The sequence below is a fragment of the Mobula hypostoma genome, chromosome 14, assembly GCF_963921235.1.
Source record: "Mobula hypostoma chromosome 14, sMobHyp1.1, whole genome shotgun sequence".
In the NCBI taxonomy this organism is placed as follows: domain Eukaryota; kingdom Metazoa; phylum Chordata; class Chondrichthyes; order Myliobatiformes; family Myliobatidae; genus Mobula; species Mobula hypostoma.
The window spans coordinates 207,307-224,263 of record NC_086110.1 but is presented as its reverse complement, the minus strand read 5'-3'; the positions used below and the strand labels follow the sequence as shown (position 1 = coordinate 224,263).

Sequence of the window (16,957 nt, the reverse complement as noted above, 5' to 3'; positions counted from 1 at the left end):
TCTTTCCCTCATCATCTTGTGTACCTCTATCAAGTCACCTCTTGTCCTCCGCTCCGGAGTGAAAAGACCTTGCTCACTCAACCTTTCCTGACATTGTGTCATCATGTCATCTATCATCAACCAGGTAACAAACTTTCCCAGCTTTCTTTTAACCCTCGAGGTCCCTCCTGTAATGATCTCTTTCTGTCTCTGTTTCAGTGCCACGAGGCCAGTGTGGCCGTCTACAGCAGCATGCGGAACAAGTCGCTCTCACACTGGGTCCTCATCTCCATCCTTTCCATGCTCGCTTGTCTTCTCATTTATTCCGTCACAGGTAAACTGCCAGCCATGGCTCCAGGGACCCACATCTTCTCACAACCTGCAGGCTTCATCGTGCCCCAGCTCCCTTGATAGGTGGATGTGCCACACAGACTAACAGAAACTTGCCCACGTCATCCACCGACCAACAACAGTTGTCACAGAATTAAAGTGCAGGGCCCACTCACCTCCTGATTTCTCGCATTCAAAAGAATCAGACCCTGAGTTAGTTATTACTACAAAACTCCATTCATCCTGCTAGTTATTACAATGAAACCTCTATTTCCTATTTTTATTTTGTTCTTTGATATTCAGTGCGGAATGGGCCACCCCAGCCTTTAGAGTCATGCTGTCCAGTAATCACCCGATTTAATCCTTGTCCAATTACAGGGAATTTACAATGACCAATTAACCTACCAATTGCACATCTTTGGACTGTGGGAGGAAACCAGGGTGACCCTGAGGAAATCTGCACTGTCAAGAGGAGGACGTACAATCACTTTACATGCAGTGACAGGAATTGAAGCAGGGTATCCTGTACTGTAAAGTGTTGTGCTAACCACTACACTACACCACTGTGCCATCACATCATGTATCTGCTATCTCCCAGGGAGTGGTCCCATCAGTCCAATAACTACTCTTTACTTTCCTGAAGCCCTGCTACCTATTCATCAAGTTCCTGGGAATTAACATATCTGATGACCTGCCCTGAGTCATGCATGTAGTTACAGTCACAAAGAAGGCACGCCAGCTTTTTACTGGTTAAGGGGTTTGCCTCTTCACTGAGCACACTCACAAAGTCTTATAGCTGCACTGTCAAAGGTATTCTGACTGCTTACACTGATCCAGCATGGCAATTAAAATATGAGAAAGTGCTGAGAGTAGTGGAATTTGCCCAATACATCACCGACACGTCCCTCCTCACCATTGGTACTATCTACACAAGGCACTGTCTCAAAGAGGCAGCATTTGTCATCAAAGATGCCCACTATCTGCTCCATGCCATCTTCTTACTGCTACCACTGGATAGAAGATACAGAATCCTGAAGTTTCAAACCATTAGGTCATGAACAGTTACTTCTCTTCAACCATTAACTTCTTGTGCCAGCCTGCACAAACCGAAATACTACCCACTATAGAAAACATTGTGGTCAGGCGAACATTTACAGTACAACAGGCTTCAACTTCCAGTCACAGGGAGAACATGCAAAGCCCACAAGGGCAGCACCTGATGTGAGGGTTGTACCCAGGTCTCTGTGAGCTGCTATTATGAGAGTCGACATCTCCATAACCTTGTAATGGTCGTGGTATGTTTCAGGGATGTATGGATACTGGACGTTTGGTACAGACGTGGCAGCAGATATTTTGATGTCATACCCAGATGATGATGTTCTTGTTATCATTGGGAGGATGCTCTTTGGTGTCTCTATTATCACCATCTATCCCATAGTACTGCACTTGGGGAGGTAGGTCAAATTCTTCTAATCTCTTACCATTCATGATTCTCATAGAGGGTTTCAGCAGGGGCTGGGGGAGATGATGTGAGGGGCAGTGATCATAGAGGGTTTCAGCAGGGGCTGGGGGAGATGATGTGAGGGGCAGTGATCACTGATCACAACGCAGGAGGGAGCAGTGATACCCTCGCCAGAACTGCACCCCCCTCCCGTTACACCCCCCCTCCCGTTACTGAAGCCGCACAAGGTGAGGTTTGATGGATAGCTGCCAGCACCCGCTCCCATCTCCTTATAATTAAAGAGCTAACACAATGCTTGCACTCGGTACTCAGAGTGCTGACAATTTGAGAGTGGTCGCATTGTTATGATTTGAGGGCTGAGGGTTGGTGTTTGGTGTTATATTGCAGGCGAGTGTAAAGCCAGCTGGGATATTTCCACTAGCCAAGATTTTCTGATTGGGTTTGTTACCAAAGGAGTTGCTCTTCTGGGAATGACTAAAAGTTAAAGTTGTATAAACCACTGGTCAGGCTGCACTGTGTCCTGTCCCCACACTCCTGCTGAGATGCTGGAACAGGTGGCTGTGGACGCAAAACTCACTTGCCTGCCTTCTTCGTTCACGCAGGTCTGTGGTTCAGGAGCTGTGCGTGACGTACTGGAGCAGCTCTGTAGTGTTGACAGCTTGCAGAAGGAGACAGAGGGTGCTACTGACCAGCGGCTGGGTCCTGTCGAGCTTGGGGGCCTCCCTCTTTGTCCCAGACATCTCCAAGATCATCAGCCTCATCGGGGGAGTCAGTGCCTTCTTCATCTTCCTCTTCCCAGGTAGGACAGTCACACAACTCGATCCAGAAGGGTGAGGATGACGACTTCACATTACCCACGCCCCGCTCACCCTGCGATTCCCTAATCCACCCCAGTGGAATATTCTCTCTAAGCAACAATCCCGTCCACCTGCTTCTCCCCACCTTCCAACCATCACCTTATGCTGAACATAGGAGATAGGAGCAGGACAGGGCCTCGGTCTTGTGGGCTCAGCTCTACCCACCAGGCTTTTCACCATAACATTTAATTCTTCTGTAAATTAAAAATCTAATTAACTTTTTCTTAAATATATTTCATGAGGTAGTCTCCAGGGCTTCTCCAGGTAAACAATTCTACAGATTCCCTACTCTCTGGGGAAAGTAGATTCTCCTCATTTCCAAACGAAATCTACTTCCCTGAATCATGAGACTCATCATAGTGCAATTCTTACATACCACTGTATCTGCTGTTCATCTCTCAGGGCCCTTCTCTCCAAGTTCTGTGCTGGGCTGGGTAGGGGGTGGACAGATTACAGATTTGTCACATGTACATCCAGACAGACAGTGAAAGGTCTTGTTTCCATCAATGGCCAACACAGTCCGAGGAAGTGCCAGAGGCAGCCTGCAAATGTCGCCAAGCTTCTGGTGCCAACACGGCAATGCTCACACCTGCTACAGGCAACGCACATGGCTCTGGAATGTGGGAGGAAACTGGAGCACATGGAGGAAAGTCACGTGCTCACAGGGAGAATGTACAAACTCCTTGGAGACAGTGTAGGAAATGGAATGAAGACCATTGTAAAAATGGCACTGCAAAGCATTACAATAACTGTTATGATACTGTGACACCACTACCAATTGTTATATTACCGTGATACCCCCAGACCGCTATGTTACCATGCCCATACCAGACCATAATGTTACTGTGATTCCCCAAACCAAGGAATTACAGTGAACTCCAACACTGTTGCTACCGTAGCCCCCAAACTACTATGTTACAGTGACCCCCCGACTGTTATGTTACTGTGACACCCCAAACTGTTATTATACTGTGACCCCCAAAACCATTGTTACTGTGAACCCCTAAACATTATTATATTGTGACTACCAAAACCATTGTTACTGTGAACCCCTAAAATGTTATTATACTGTGACCACAATAACCATCGTTACTGTGAACCCCCAAACTGTTATTATACTGTGACCCCCAAAACCATTGTTACTGTGAATCCCCAAACTGTTATTATACTGTGACCACCGAAACCATTGTTACTGTGAACCCCAGACCATTTTTATACAGTGACCCCCAAAACCATTGTTACCATGACCCCCCGCAAACTATGTTACCGAAACCCCCCAAACCGTTATGACATCGTGATCCCCCAAACCATTATGTTACCGTGACCCCCAAACCGTTATGTCATGGTGACCCCACCAAACCGTTATGTCATCGTGACCCCCAAACCATTATGTCATGGTGACCCCCAAACCATTATGTTACCGTGACCCCACAAACCGTTATGTCATCATGACCCCACGAAACCGTTACATTACCGTGACCCCCAAACCATTATGATATCATGACCCCACAAACGGAAATGTTACTGTGACCCCTCCAAAATGTTATGTTACCATGACTCCCCAAACCATTATGTTATTGTGACACCTCAGATTGTTATGTTACCGTGACATCGCAGACCGTTACGTTGCCGTGACACCCCAGACATTATGTTACCGTAACCCTTCCCAGACCGTTATGTCATTGTGACCCCCCCAAACCGTTATGTTATTGTCATCTCACAAACTGTAATGTTACTGTGAACCCTCCCAAACTGTAATGTTACCGTCATTCCCTAAACTGTTGTTACCATCTACCCCCAGACCACTATGTTACCATGACCCCCTCCAAACGATTATGTTGCCGTGGCCTCCCAAACTGTTATGTTGCCATGAACCCCACAAACCGTTATGTCATCGTGACCCCCTCCCAAACCGTTGTGTTGCCATGAACCTCAGACAGTTTTTGTCCATCTCCCAACCCTTACACTTCCTTGCAGCAGACAAAGAAGAAGATTCAACAATCTCTTCCTCTTTGTCCCCTTCCTTTCTTCCTCCTCCTCTTTCCCCCGTCTCCCAGTCCTTTTCCCTCACATCAGCCATCTTCACTCTCTCCTTTATCTCCCTCCTGTACCACACTTCCTGCTCCTCCCTCTCCTCCTCTTTCCCCCTTCCACTGTTCCTTCCTTCCACCTCCCTTGCCCCAATTCCTTCTCCCTCCTCTTCCTCCTCGTTCAACTCCTCCTCTCACTGTTCTTTTTTTCCTCTCCCACACTCCTTCCTCATCCAGCTGCTCATCCCTCCACTCCTCCCTACCCTCTTAGGAGCACTGCGACCCCTCCCTCCTACATCCTGATCCACCAGCCGTGCCTCCCTCTCCCCCACAGCTTTGCTTTGCTGTCTGCGGGTCCCTGTTGCTGTCTGGGGCAGACGCTCAGCTGTGTAACTGGATGTGTCTTCTTCCCACAGGCCTGTGTCTGCTGAGTGTGGTACGGGGGGAGAGTGTCGCTGTCAGAGCAAGGTAAGGAGGAACACATCTGTTTCCCTCTGGCAGCATGGTCAGATGGAGTGAGGCCTGCTTCTGGGAAATGTGTACCGGTGGGGTTAGCAGCAAAAGCCCGGAGGTGCATAAACCCACACTCAGGCTCAGCACAAGCCTGTTACTTGAGACAGGTGTGAACCATCACTCTGCAAGTCACTAATTATAAATGCGCAAATCTTGGATTAGGCTGTATTTGGAGAATTGTGTGCAGTTGTGTTTACTCCAGTGCAGGCTTTGGAGAGGATACAAAGCGATGTACCAGAATGCTGCTTGGATTGGAGAGTGTGAGCTACAACGAGAGGCTGGACAAGCTTGGATTGTTTTCTCTAGAGCACTGGAGGTTGAGGGACCACCTGATAGGGGTTTTTAAAATAAAGGGACGCATAGATAGACTTTCTTTCCCAGGGTAGAAATGTCAAATACTAGAGGCCATAGCTTTAAGTGAGAGGAAAGAGTTTAAAAGAGATGTGTGGGGTAAGATTTTTACTCAGACAGCAGTAGATCCAATCAGACCAGGACTCTCCCCCCATCTTCTTCCCAACAGCTTCTCCATGCCCCAGGGCCAGTGGGGATGTCCAGCCTTGCCAGAGGGGAAATAGCAATGCTCTCCTTGGGAGAGAGCGGACTTCCATTCACACAACACGGGGCTACTATCGGACCACTCCCCACCCCACTTCGCAATCATTCCCGCAGCTGTATCAATGTTGATCCTCTGTATGGCAGCAATGTTGCCAGGACTTGAGGATCTGAGTTTTAGGGAGAGGCTTGGCATCATTGGAATCTAGGAGACTGGGGGAAGAATTGATAGCGGAGTGTAAAGTTAATAAGGGCGAGAGACAGTGTTAATGCAGTCTTTTTCCCAGGGAAAGTGAATCAAAATCTAAAGAGTATACTTGAATGGGAAACTTCTTCACACAGACAGTGGAGGGTGTGTGGAACCAGCGTCCATATGATGTGCTTGAGGGAGGTACAATAATGACATTTATACAGGTACGTACACAGAAGTGGTTTTATATGGGCTAAGTGCAAACAAATGGGACTAGCTTTCTGGCGTCTTATAGATATAGAATAGTACAGCACAGTACAGGCCTTTCGGCCCAAAATGTTGTGCCGACTCTCAAACCCTGCCTCCCATATAAGCCCCCAAATTAAATTCCTCCATATACCTGTCCAGTAGTCTCTTAAATTTCACTAGTGTATCTGCCTTCACCACTGACTCAGGCAGTGCATTCCACACACCAACCACTTTCTGAGTAAAAAACCTTCCTCTAATATCCCCCTTGAACTTCCCACCCCTTACCTTAAAGCCATGTCCTCTTGTATTGAGCTGTAGTGCCCTGGGGAAGAGGCGCTGGCTATCCACTCTATCTATTCCTCTTATTATCTTGTACACCTCTATCATGTCTCCTCTCATCCTCCTTCTCTCCAAAGAGTAAAGCCCTAGCTCCCTTAATCTCTGATCATAATGTATACTCTTTAAACCAGGCAGCATCCTGGTAAATCTCCTCTGTACCCTTTCCAATGCTTCCACATCCTTCCTATAGTGAGGTGACCAGAACTGGAAACAATACTCCAAGTGTGGCCTAACCAGAGTTTTATAGAGCTGCATCATTACATTGCGACTCTTAAACTCTATCCCTCGACTTATGAAAGCTAACACCCCATAAGCTTTCTTAAGTACTCTATCCACCTGTGAGGTAATTTTCAGGGATCTGTGGACATGTACCCCCAGATCCCTCTGCTCTTCCACACTACCAAGTATCCTGCCATTTACTTTGTACTCTGCCTTGGAGTTTGTCCTTCCAAAGTGTACCACCTCACACTTCTCCATTTTGAACTCCATCTGTCACTTCTCAGCCCACTTCTGCATCCTATCAATGTCTCTCTGCAATCTTTAACAACCCTCTACACTATCTACAACACCACCAACCTTTGTGTCGTCTGCAAACTTGACAACCCACCCTGCTACCCCAACATCCAGGTCGTTAATAAAAATCACGAAAAGTAGAGGTCCCAGAACAGATCCTTGTGGGACACCACTAGTCACAATCCTCCAATATGAACGTACTCCCTCCATCACGACCCTCTGCCTTCTGCAGGCAAGCCAATTCGGAATCCACCTGGCCAAACTTCCCTGGATCCCATGCCTTCTGACTTTCTGAGTAAGCCTACTGTGTGGAACCTTGTCAAATACCTTACTAAAATCCATGTAGATCACATCCACTGCACTACCCTCATCTATATGCCTGGTCACCACCTCAAAGAACTCTATCAGGCTTGTTAGACATGATCTGCCCTTCACAAAGCCATGCTGATGTCCCTGATCAGACCATGAATCTCTAAATGCCCACAGATCCTATCTCTAAGAATCTTTACCAAAAGCATTCCCACCACAGACGTAAGGCTCACCGGTCTATAATTACCTGGACTATTCCTACTACCTTTTTTGAACAAGGGGACAACATTCGCCTCCCTCCAATCCTCCGGTACCATTCCCGTGGACAACGAGGACATAAAGATCCTAGCCAGAGGCTCAGCAATCTCTTCCCTCGCCTCGTGGAGCAGCTTCCTTCCTTTTTCCAGTTGTGAAGAAGGGTCTTGACCCATAAGATCGACTGTTTGTTCATTTCTACAGATGCTGCCTAACCTGCTGAGTTCCTCCAGCAGTTTGTGTGTGTTGCTCTGCAGACTTTCTCATGTTTATGGTTAGCTACCATGCATGATTGGGCCAAAGGGCCTGTTTGCCTGCTGTATCTCTATACGACTCTCCCCACACACAGGAGAAGACCATTCAAGACCAAGCCTGTGCTATCTTGTGCCTTCAGCTTTGCCCCAGTCTATCTTTCTATTTGAGAGACAATCTGCTCCAACACCCTACCCCATTACAGTAATAAACAGTGATGCTCTTTCAACCTGCAGTAATGCTTCTGCCCTGTGCTCATCATCCAGCTTTACTGCTGCTCTTACACCTGTAACCATCATCATTGTGAGGAGAAAGAGCCCAGCCCCCAAGCCCCGCACTGTAGTTTTCAGAGGCTCCTAATCCACACACCATCCCAACATGCTTCCCAAAACGTTGAGGTTCCTGAGTGCCACACCCCTCTCTCACACTGGAGAAAACCAAACTAGCAGACAGAGTCACTTTATTTGTAAGGCAGCTTCTCCCATTGGAGACAGGGGCCTCTGCAAAACCCACAGTGAAAGAACTGTGACAATATAGTACAGTCTGTAAAGCATGACATGCCCCCTTCCCTTATCCTCAGGTTGCCTAAACCACAAACACGACATCTAAGATTCATACAGGGACTGCTTTAGTGCAACTGCCCAGAAGTTAAACTTCCTCTTTCTTGTGTCTGCTATGCCAACTTGGTGTTGTAGCTATTCAGAGCACTCTACAAAGAAAGTCCTGAAACTGGCCAAAGAGAGATTTGAAATAGTGGTCATAGAACCCACTTACTTATATCCCTCTAAACCTTTCCTACCCACGTACCCATCCTTTTGGTTACTTCCTCTCTGACATCTCATCCCATACACCTGCTAGTCTCTGTGTGAAAACACTTGCCCAGAACCATGCGCTGTCAACGTTCAGGTCACCCGGATACTGGCTCTGCACTGCCAGGAATCTGTGGCTCAGCTCTCGAAGGCGCAAAGCCCAGGGAAACCTGGCACGAGAAAGCACACACTCCAGCTGCAGGGGAGAGGCAGATATGGTGCATGGAAAACCTCATCACTGGGAGACTGGCAGGAGGGAGGTGTCCTCCCATGAGAAGAGCCTAGAGGGGCTGTCATAGTGTCACAACACAACACTGAAACAGGACCGAAGGGCCTGTAATGCCTAAACCCATTTGCCTGTGCTTGGACAGTATCCTTCCATATCCACATACACATCTCAATGTTTGCTAAACATTCTATTTGTACCCACCTCCGCCATCCCTCTGTAAAGTTCACTCCATTTCCCGGCCACCCTCTATGTGGAAAACATGCCCTTCAGATCTCTTACCTGCACAGCTGTGGCCTTCTCAACTTTCTCATTGAATAATTCTTACAAGTTCTTCCCTCCACCACCTTCTCCAGAAGAAGATTCCTGCTCACACCTCCTTTTAACCTTTGTTACTGTAAACCTGAGCCTTCTAGTTTTAGACACCTCTGCAATGGGAATGCATTTCTTACCCCTATCCCAGCTTTTCTTAACCTTTTTTCCCTTCATAAAAATATTATATCTATGTTAGCATGATCAGTAAATTGTTAGTTTCCTTTTAAATCCAGGAATCTTGTCACTTGAAATCAAACCATTTTCCCCAGGGCCTTGCAGAGACTTGTTCAACTGGTTCATATGATGAAAAATGTCAGCTAAGTACTCTAGTTCCTGCAACCATTCTTCATCTTCAAAGTACTCAGCAAAATCTGGCCTACCATTTTCTCCTGCAATTCTGCAATTACTCCTGTAATTCACCTTTCAGCTTAAACACCCTGTTGAGAATTCTTCCTCTAAGCCACTGGATTTCTGTATGGAGCAGGAGATTGGTGTGCTCTCTGTCCAGGTTTTCACACAGTTTTTTCAACATTCTCGAGTGAATTGGTCTTTGTTTAATAAAGTTACCATTTTTGTGGCATCATTTAGAACTCTTTTTCATTTCACCTCCAAGAGTTTTTGACATCAGCACCTCTCTGTGAAGAAAGCAGTGTGTTGTGAGTAACGTCAGGGTTTTTTACTAGAGAAGAGAACCTCTCACTGAGCCAACCATTGATGGGGCACCATCAATATAAGTACCAACAGTTCCTCCAAGACAGACCTTTTGTTTCCAGATATGAAGATTTGGCCTTTGCTTGTTTCAGGCAGTTCTTTACAACAGAAAAAGTTTTCTTGAATTTCACCAACATTTACAAATCTTACAAATGCAACAACTTGACACTTATTGGCAAAATCTTTTGACTCATCAATCTGGATAAGACCAAAAGACTATAAAGCCATTAGACCATAAGACATAGGACCAGAATTAGGCCATTTGGCCCATAGCATCTGCTCCACTGTTCAATCATAGCTGATCCTTTCTTTTCCTCCTCCTCAACCCCATTTCATAGCTTTCAGCCCGTAACCTTTGATGCCATGTCCAATCAAGAACCTATCAATCTCTGCCTTAAATACACCCAATGACCTGGCCTCCACAGCTGCACATAGCAACAAATTCCAAAAACTCCCCATCCTCTGGCTAAAAAAGTTTCTCCGCATCTCTGTTTTGAATGGACGCCCCTCTATCCTGAGGCTGTGCCCTCTTGCCCTAGACTCTCACACCATGGGAAACATCCTTTCCACATCTACTCTGTCTAGACCTTTCAACACTTGAAAGGTTTTATTGAGATCCCCCTCATCCTTCTAAATTCCAGTGAGTACAGACCCAGAACCATCAAACGTTCCTCGTATAATAACCCTTTCATTCCTGGAATCATCCTTGTGAACCTCTTCTGGACTCTCTCCAATGCCAGCACATCTTTTCTAAGATGAGGAGACCAAAACTGTTCATAATACTCAAGGTGAGGCCTCACCAGTACCTTATAAAGCCTCAGCATCACATCCCTCTTCTTGTATTCTAGACCTCTTGAAATGAATGCTAACATTGCAATTGCCTTCCCCACCACCGACTCAACCCACAAGTTAACCTTTAGGCTGTTCTGCACAAGGACTCCTGAGTCCTTTTGCTTCTTAGATTCCTGGATTTTCTCCCCATTTAGGAAATAGTCCACACAGTTATTTCTACTACCAAAGTGCATAACCATGCATTTTCCAGTGTTGTATTTCATTTGCCAATTTCTTGCCCATTATCCTAACCTGTCTAAATCCTTCTGCATCCTACCTGTTTCCTCAACACTACCTGTCCCTTCACCAATCTTTGTATCATCTGCAATCTTGGCAACAAAGCCAACTATTCCATCATCTAAATCATTTATATACAGCATAAAAAGAAGTGGTCCCAACACCAACTCCTGTGGAACACCACTAGTCACTGGCAGCCAACCATATAAGGATCCTTTTATTCCTACTTGCTGCTTTCTACCAATCAGCCAATACTCTAACCATGTTAGTAACTTTCCTGTAATAGCATGGGCTCCCAACTTGGTAAGCAGCCTCATATGTGGCACTTTGTTAAAGGCCTTCGTAAAGTCCAAATATACAACATCCACTGCATCACCTACATATATAGAGAAGCTGCTGTTTTTCAATTTATCACACTAAACATCTTCAGCATCTCGTAACATGTCATCAATGTATCGTACGGTTCGAGGGTGAAACCTTATCAATTTCTCATACTGCATTTTACTCACTATAATTTCACACGCTGACATTATTAGGTTCTCATCAACTGTGTGACTTTTCCTTTTCTGGGTAATAATTTCTGCTGAGTCTCTGCACATAAAAATTCCTTCTTTAGAATGAACACTTTCTCCTACTGTCCCCCCCTCAGTGCAATACAGTGCTCACCCTAACCCTACCATTCTCCTTACCGTGCAATAAGCGATCACCAATTATCGGCGAACCATCCTCCACTCCCTGCAATACAATGCTCACAGTCAGACTACTGTCCTCCCCTTCGTGCAATACAACACTCCTCATCAGCCGACCATCCTCTGCTCTGTGCAATACAGTGGTCACCATCAGCCTACCATCTACCCCTCCATGCAATACATTTTTGTCTCTGCAATAAAGCGCTCACCAATTATCAGCCTACTGTCCTCCCCTCCGCGCAATACAGCGCTCACGTTATCTACAGCGTCTCCCATCTTGCGTTAAAAACTGAGAATGGACTCAACCAAATAAACAGGGTCCTGTTATGCACTTGCCAAACTGGTCTGAGAGAACTCTAACGAGCTTGCACAGAGGAGATGTCAGGAGCAAGTTCTTTATGCAGAGAGTGGTAAGTGCGTGGAATGGGTTGCCAACGATGACGGTGGAGATGAAAACGATAGGGTCTTTTAAGAGACTCCTGGATAGGTACATGGAAGTTAGAAAAATAGAGGGCGATGCGGAACCCTAGGTAATTTCTAAGGTAAGGACATGTTCGGCACAGCTTTGTGGGCCGAAGGGCCTGTATTGCACTGTAGGTTTGCTGTTTCTATGTTTCTATTGCTAATGGGTCTGCTCAGTCACTGCCCACCATTGCGAGTGTTAGCACCGCGTGTCACACGTAGTTCAAAAACTATGTTTATAGTTTAAATCGTGGAGCCCCGGTTGAGAAACCTCGCCCTAACTTATCAACACACAACTTCATGTACTGTAGTTCTATCGGGCCCCTCCTCAAACCTCCCCACTCCCAGGAAGTACACCCGACTTCTTCTCCGTAGGCTGCCTCATTATTATTTGAGATTAGGCTAGTATTCCCCAGTGTCGGGGAATCAGTCCTGCGTCCTTTACAGTGCATCATGTCCTGCCTGTAGTGTGGAAATGAAGTAATATCCCAGCTGTGGCAGAACCAATGCTTTATAGTCTTTGACCGAGACCTGTCTGCACAAAACATTGACTGTCCATTCAGCTACCTGAACCATTCAGTTCCTCCAGCTCCTGTCTGTTACTTGGCCCTGCCTTCATTCATTTCCTGTTGAAACAAAGTAGAGAGTTTGCTGCAAATTGTTGCAGATTTTGCTGAGATCATTGTGTGCAGATTTAGTCTCTATATTGAAGGAAGGACTTACTTTTCCCGGAGCTGTGTAGTGTAGGTACACTCTGGGGCCGCTTTATTAGGTACAGGAGTGGAACCTGGAAATGTCTTCTGTTGCCATAGTCCATCCACTTCGAGGTTTGAGGTGTTGTGTGTTCAAAGATGCTCGTCTGCACAGCACTGTTGCAAGGCCTGGTTATTTGAGGTACTGTCGCCTTCCTGTCAGCTTGAACCAGTCTGGCCATTCTCTTTGGACCTTTCTCACTAACTAGACAGTTTTTGCCCACAGAACTATCACTCACTGGATGTTTTTCTTTAGTTTTTCACATCATTCTCTGTAAACACTAGAGAATGTTATGCATGAAAATTCTAGATCAACAGTTTCTGAGATACTCAAGCCACCCTGTCTGGCACCAACAATTTTTCAACAGTCAAAGTAACTTAGATCGTATTTCTTCCCCATTCCGATGTTTGGTTTGAACAACAACTGAACCTCTTAGCCATGTCTGCGTTGAGCCGCTGTCACATGATTGGCTGATTAGATATTTGCATTAACAAGCAGGTGTACTGAGTGTATCTGTGGATATTCTGTGACCAGGTGAACAGAGAGGACCAAAAGATACAATCCATAGGAGGGTTAAACAATGCTTTTCAGGAAAATAAACAAGGTAAAGGAATATACCATTGCCAGAGTGTACAGGAACAGGTGGTTTGGATATATCTGAGATACTGTCATGTTTCAGAAAGATGGATGAGAGGTGACTGAATTCCTGGAGCATAAAATAAAATATGCATAATATACAGACATCTGCCAAAACTGCATGAAAAGCAAGTCCAACAAGAACTGTGTGTATGGAGGGTATTGTCCCTGGTCCAGGTTGACGGGACAAGGCAGAATAAAAATTTGGCATGGACTCTTTGCTGTAGTGTTCTGTAACTCCATGATTTATATCACATCCCTGGCTCACGCAGGAACGACTAATGTGTGTTGTATTTGTTGTCTTACTTACTTGTGGTGCTACCTTCAAGGATGCTTTTGCCTGTCCTGTACACCAAGCTGCATCTGCTCCTCATGATCTCCCCAGGAAATAGTTTCCACCCCTCTATTCTGTCTGTGACCCTCATTATTTTATAATGTCGTGTCATAGAGCTCATGTGGTACAGAGAAGGCATTTCAGCCTGTCGACTCTGTGCTTACTGCAAAACGCCTCCTGTCTGTCACCGGGTCTTCAAATGTATGTTCGACACTGCTTAAAGTGGCCTCGCCAAACCAGACGGTGATAGAACCAGTTAGTATGCTCTCCATAGTGCATAGAGTCATTGAAAAGTACAGCACAGAGACAGGTATTTTGGCCCATCTACTCCATGCCAATCCATTTAAACTGCCTACTCACATTGACCTGCACTGGTACCATAGCCCTCTGTACCCCTACCATCCATGTACCTATTCAAACTTCTCTTAAACATTGAAATCAAGCTTGCATGTACCACTTGTGCTGCCAGCTCGTTCCACATTCTCACGACTCTGTGAGTGAAGAAGTTTCCCCTCATGTTCACCTTAACTTTTTACATTTCACCCTTAACCCATGACCTCTCATTGTAGTCCTACCAACCTCAGTAGAAAAAAACCTGCTTGCATTTACCCTAGCTATACCCCTCATAATTTTGTACACCTCTATCAAATCTCCTCTCAATCTTCTACGTTCCAAGGAACAAAGTCCTGATCTATTCAATCTTTCCTTATATCTCAGGTCTTCTGGACCCAGCAGCATCCTTGTGAAATTTCTCTACACTCTTTCAGCCTTGCAATCTTTCCTCTTTCAATCTTTCCTGTAGGTAGGTGACCAAAACTGCACACAATACTCTAAACTAAGCTTCACCAATGTCTTATAAAACTTCAGCTTTCTTAATGAGCCTATCTACCTATGACACCACTTTCTGTGAATTATGGACCTGTATTCCCAGATCACTTTGTTTGACCCCACTCCTCAGTGCCCAACCACTCAGTGTATAAGACTCACCCTGGTCAGTCCTACCAAAGTGCAACACCCCACACTTGGCTGCATTAAACTCCATCTGCCATTTTTCAGCCTATTTTCCAGCTGGCCCAGATCCTGCTGCAAGCCATGATAGCCTTCCTTGCTGTCCACTCCACCCCTAATCTTGGTGGCATCCATGAATCTGCTGATCCTGCTAACTACATTATCATCCAGATCATTAATATAGGTGACAAACACCAACTGACCCAGCACCAGTCCCTGTGGCACTCCACTAGTCACAGGCCTCCAGACAGAGAGGCAACCATCCACTAGCAGTCTCTGGCTTCTCCCTGAAAGCCAATGTCTAACCCACAATCTGTCTCACTCCTGTACGCCTCCTTGTCACTATCGGAAATTCACAATTATTTTCCATCTGACCCACTTCTGATTTTATACATCCATGTGGCCAAAGAACTGAACGTATGAAATTGGAGCAGCAATAGATCTATCAGCCCCTCAGACCTGCCCTGCTGGTCAGTAAGACCATGGCTATCTGGCGTAGCTTTGATTCTACATTGCATCTGGTACTGGTGACCTTTTCACCCCACCCCATTTATTCCCTCTCCTTTAAAAGTATTCAAAGACTCTTGTTCCAGTGTGCTTTGAGGAATAGACACCCCCAAGGGTTAATGTTACCAGGAAAGAGATGCATTCTGAAATGTCCATCTGTACCATGATTTTTCATACTGCAAAGCTATGTTGTCCATGCATGTGTCAAGAAATGTGAGTTGAAAAAAATAGACACATGAGAGTGAATGTCATTCTGTATCTCAGGTTTTTGGGTAGTGATTTGTGAATTTCTTCACAAATAATTTCCATTACCCGAACTGCTCTAACGCAAGGGGTTGCCTGTACATCCATGGCTCCTCTTTAGCCACGGGATAGGCTGCTTCTTCATAGCATATTGTCTCCACTCATCTCCTCAAAAAAAACCATCCCAACTTATCCAATCTTACCCACTGCAGTATGTTTCCATTCCTAGCAACACTCTCTTTTTACCTTCACTGCAAACTCTCCCATGCAGTCACACGTTTCTTGTAACATGAACCCTTGCAAAGAACCCAAACTACAGCCCCTCTGTTTGTACTCTGTGGCCTGGCTAATGTGGGCCATTTTAGTCACATCATTGACTTGACTAAAGATCTGTGGCTCTGTCTATGATCACTCTGCCTTTCTTACTCACGATACACCATATTGTGTCGTTTATCATGGATTACTTGCTACATTGCATCCCCCAGTTTGCAGCATTAAGTTCAGAGTTACGTTAATAAGGGGAGAACAATGGCGTTACCTGTCTATTACATACTGTATGATCTGATGTGAAATGCATCTCCTGTATTATCTGACTCAGATTAAATTACTTTTATAACATTGACATAAATCCTTGGAAGGGTGCCATTGCTTTTAGATGCTGCACAGCCAAACAGCCTGATGCTCGAGAGGTCACGCCTGAGTCAAGCTCCCCGTAGGTGCCAAACGAGGGTGTGCCATATTCTTTCCGCTGAGATATAGCACAGAGCATCTCCTGCCCTCTCACAAGGACTCCATGGCACCATTGAGTGGTGAGTTGTCTACTCTTCACCACTCAGCCAGATCAGTGACCCAGCCTGCACTCCGCGCACACTGCCAGCTTATGAGCAGGTGGCACAGTTTCTCCTCTAGCTGATGGGCTGGCATGGTGCCCTGTCCTTGGCAGGTTCTGTTAACTCAGCTTCTGTCCAATCCTCAGGTGGGGCTGGACTTTGTGGGCAGCGGTGACAATCCTGTGTGGAGCCTTCACCTTTGGACAGAGCTCGGCCACTGCAGTCTTGGAGCTACTGGAACAACTGGGATGAACTGCAGCTGTACTGCAGTCAGCGTGTGCACAATACGTGCCGATGTTGAAACGTGGACACCGTTTTTCATTAAACACAGTTCACCTCTGCATCCGTGTCCATGTATTCATTTATATGTCCTGTATCTTCTGAATGTTCCATTCTTCAGCAAATCGAATTAAAGCACAGGTCCGTAGAGTTAATAGAACAGAGAACAGTACAGCCCAGAACCTATTCTAAGATCAATCTAATCCTTCCCTGCTACATAACTACTTCTTGTTACTGAAACAGTGTATTTATTATGG

At 45.8% G+C, this 16,957-nt stretch overlaps 1 protein-coding gene across 2 annotated transcripts in view; it reads left to right on the top strand.

Moving 5' to 3' along the window:
• slc38a8a (solute carrier family 38 member 8a) overlaps positions 1–16,723 on the top strand; it is a 57,406-nt gene extending 40,683 nt beyond the window's left edge. For both annotated transcript variants that reach the window (XM_063067339.1, XM_063067338.1), the window contains exons 6-10: positions 199–313; positions 1,616–1,763; positions 2,374–2,570; positions 5,075–5,126; positions 16,568–16,723. In XM_063067339.1, coding sequence (XP_062923409.1) covers positions 199–313; positions 1,616–1,763; positions 2,374–2,570; positions 5,075–5,126; positions 16,568–16,673 — 618 coding nt within the window. In that variant the 3' untranslated portion in view covers positions 16,674–16,723. The remainder of the gene's footprint in view (positions 1–198; positions 314–1,615; positions 1,764–2,373; positions 2,571–5,074; positions 5,127–16,567) is intronic.
• The last annotated feature ends 234 nt before the right edge of the window (positions 16,724–16,957 follow it).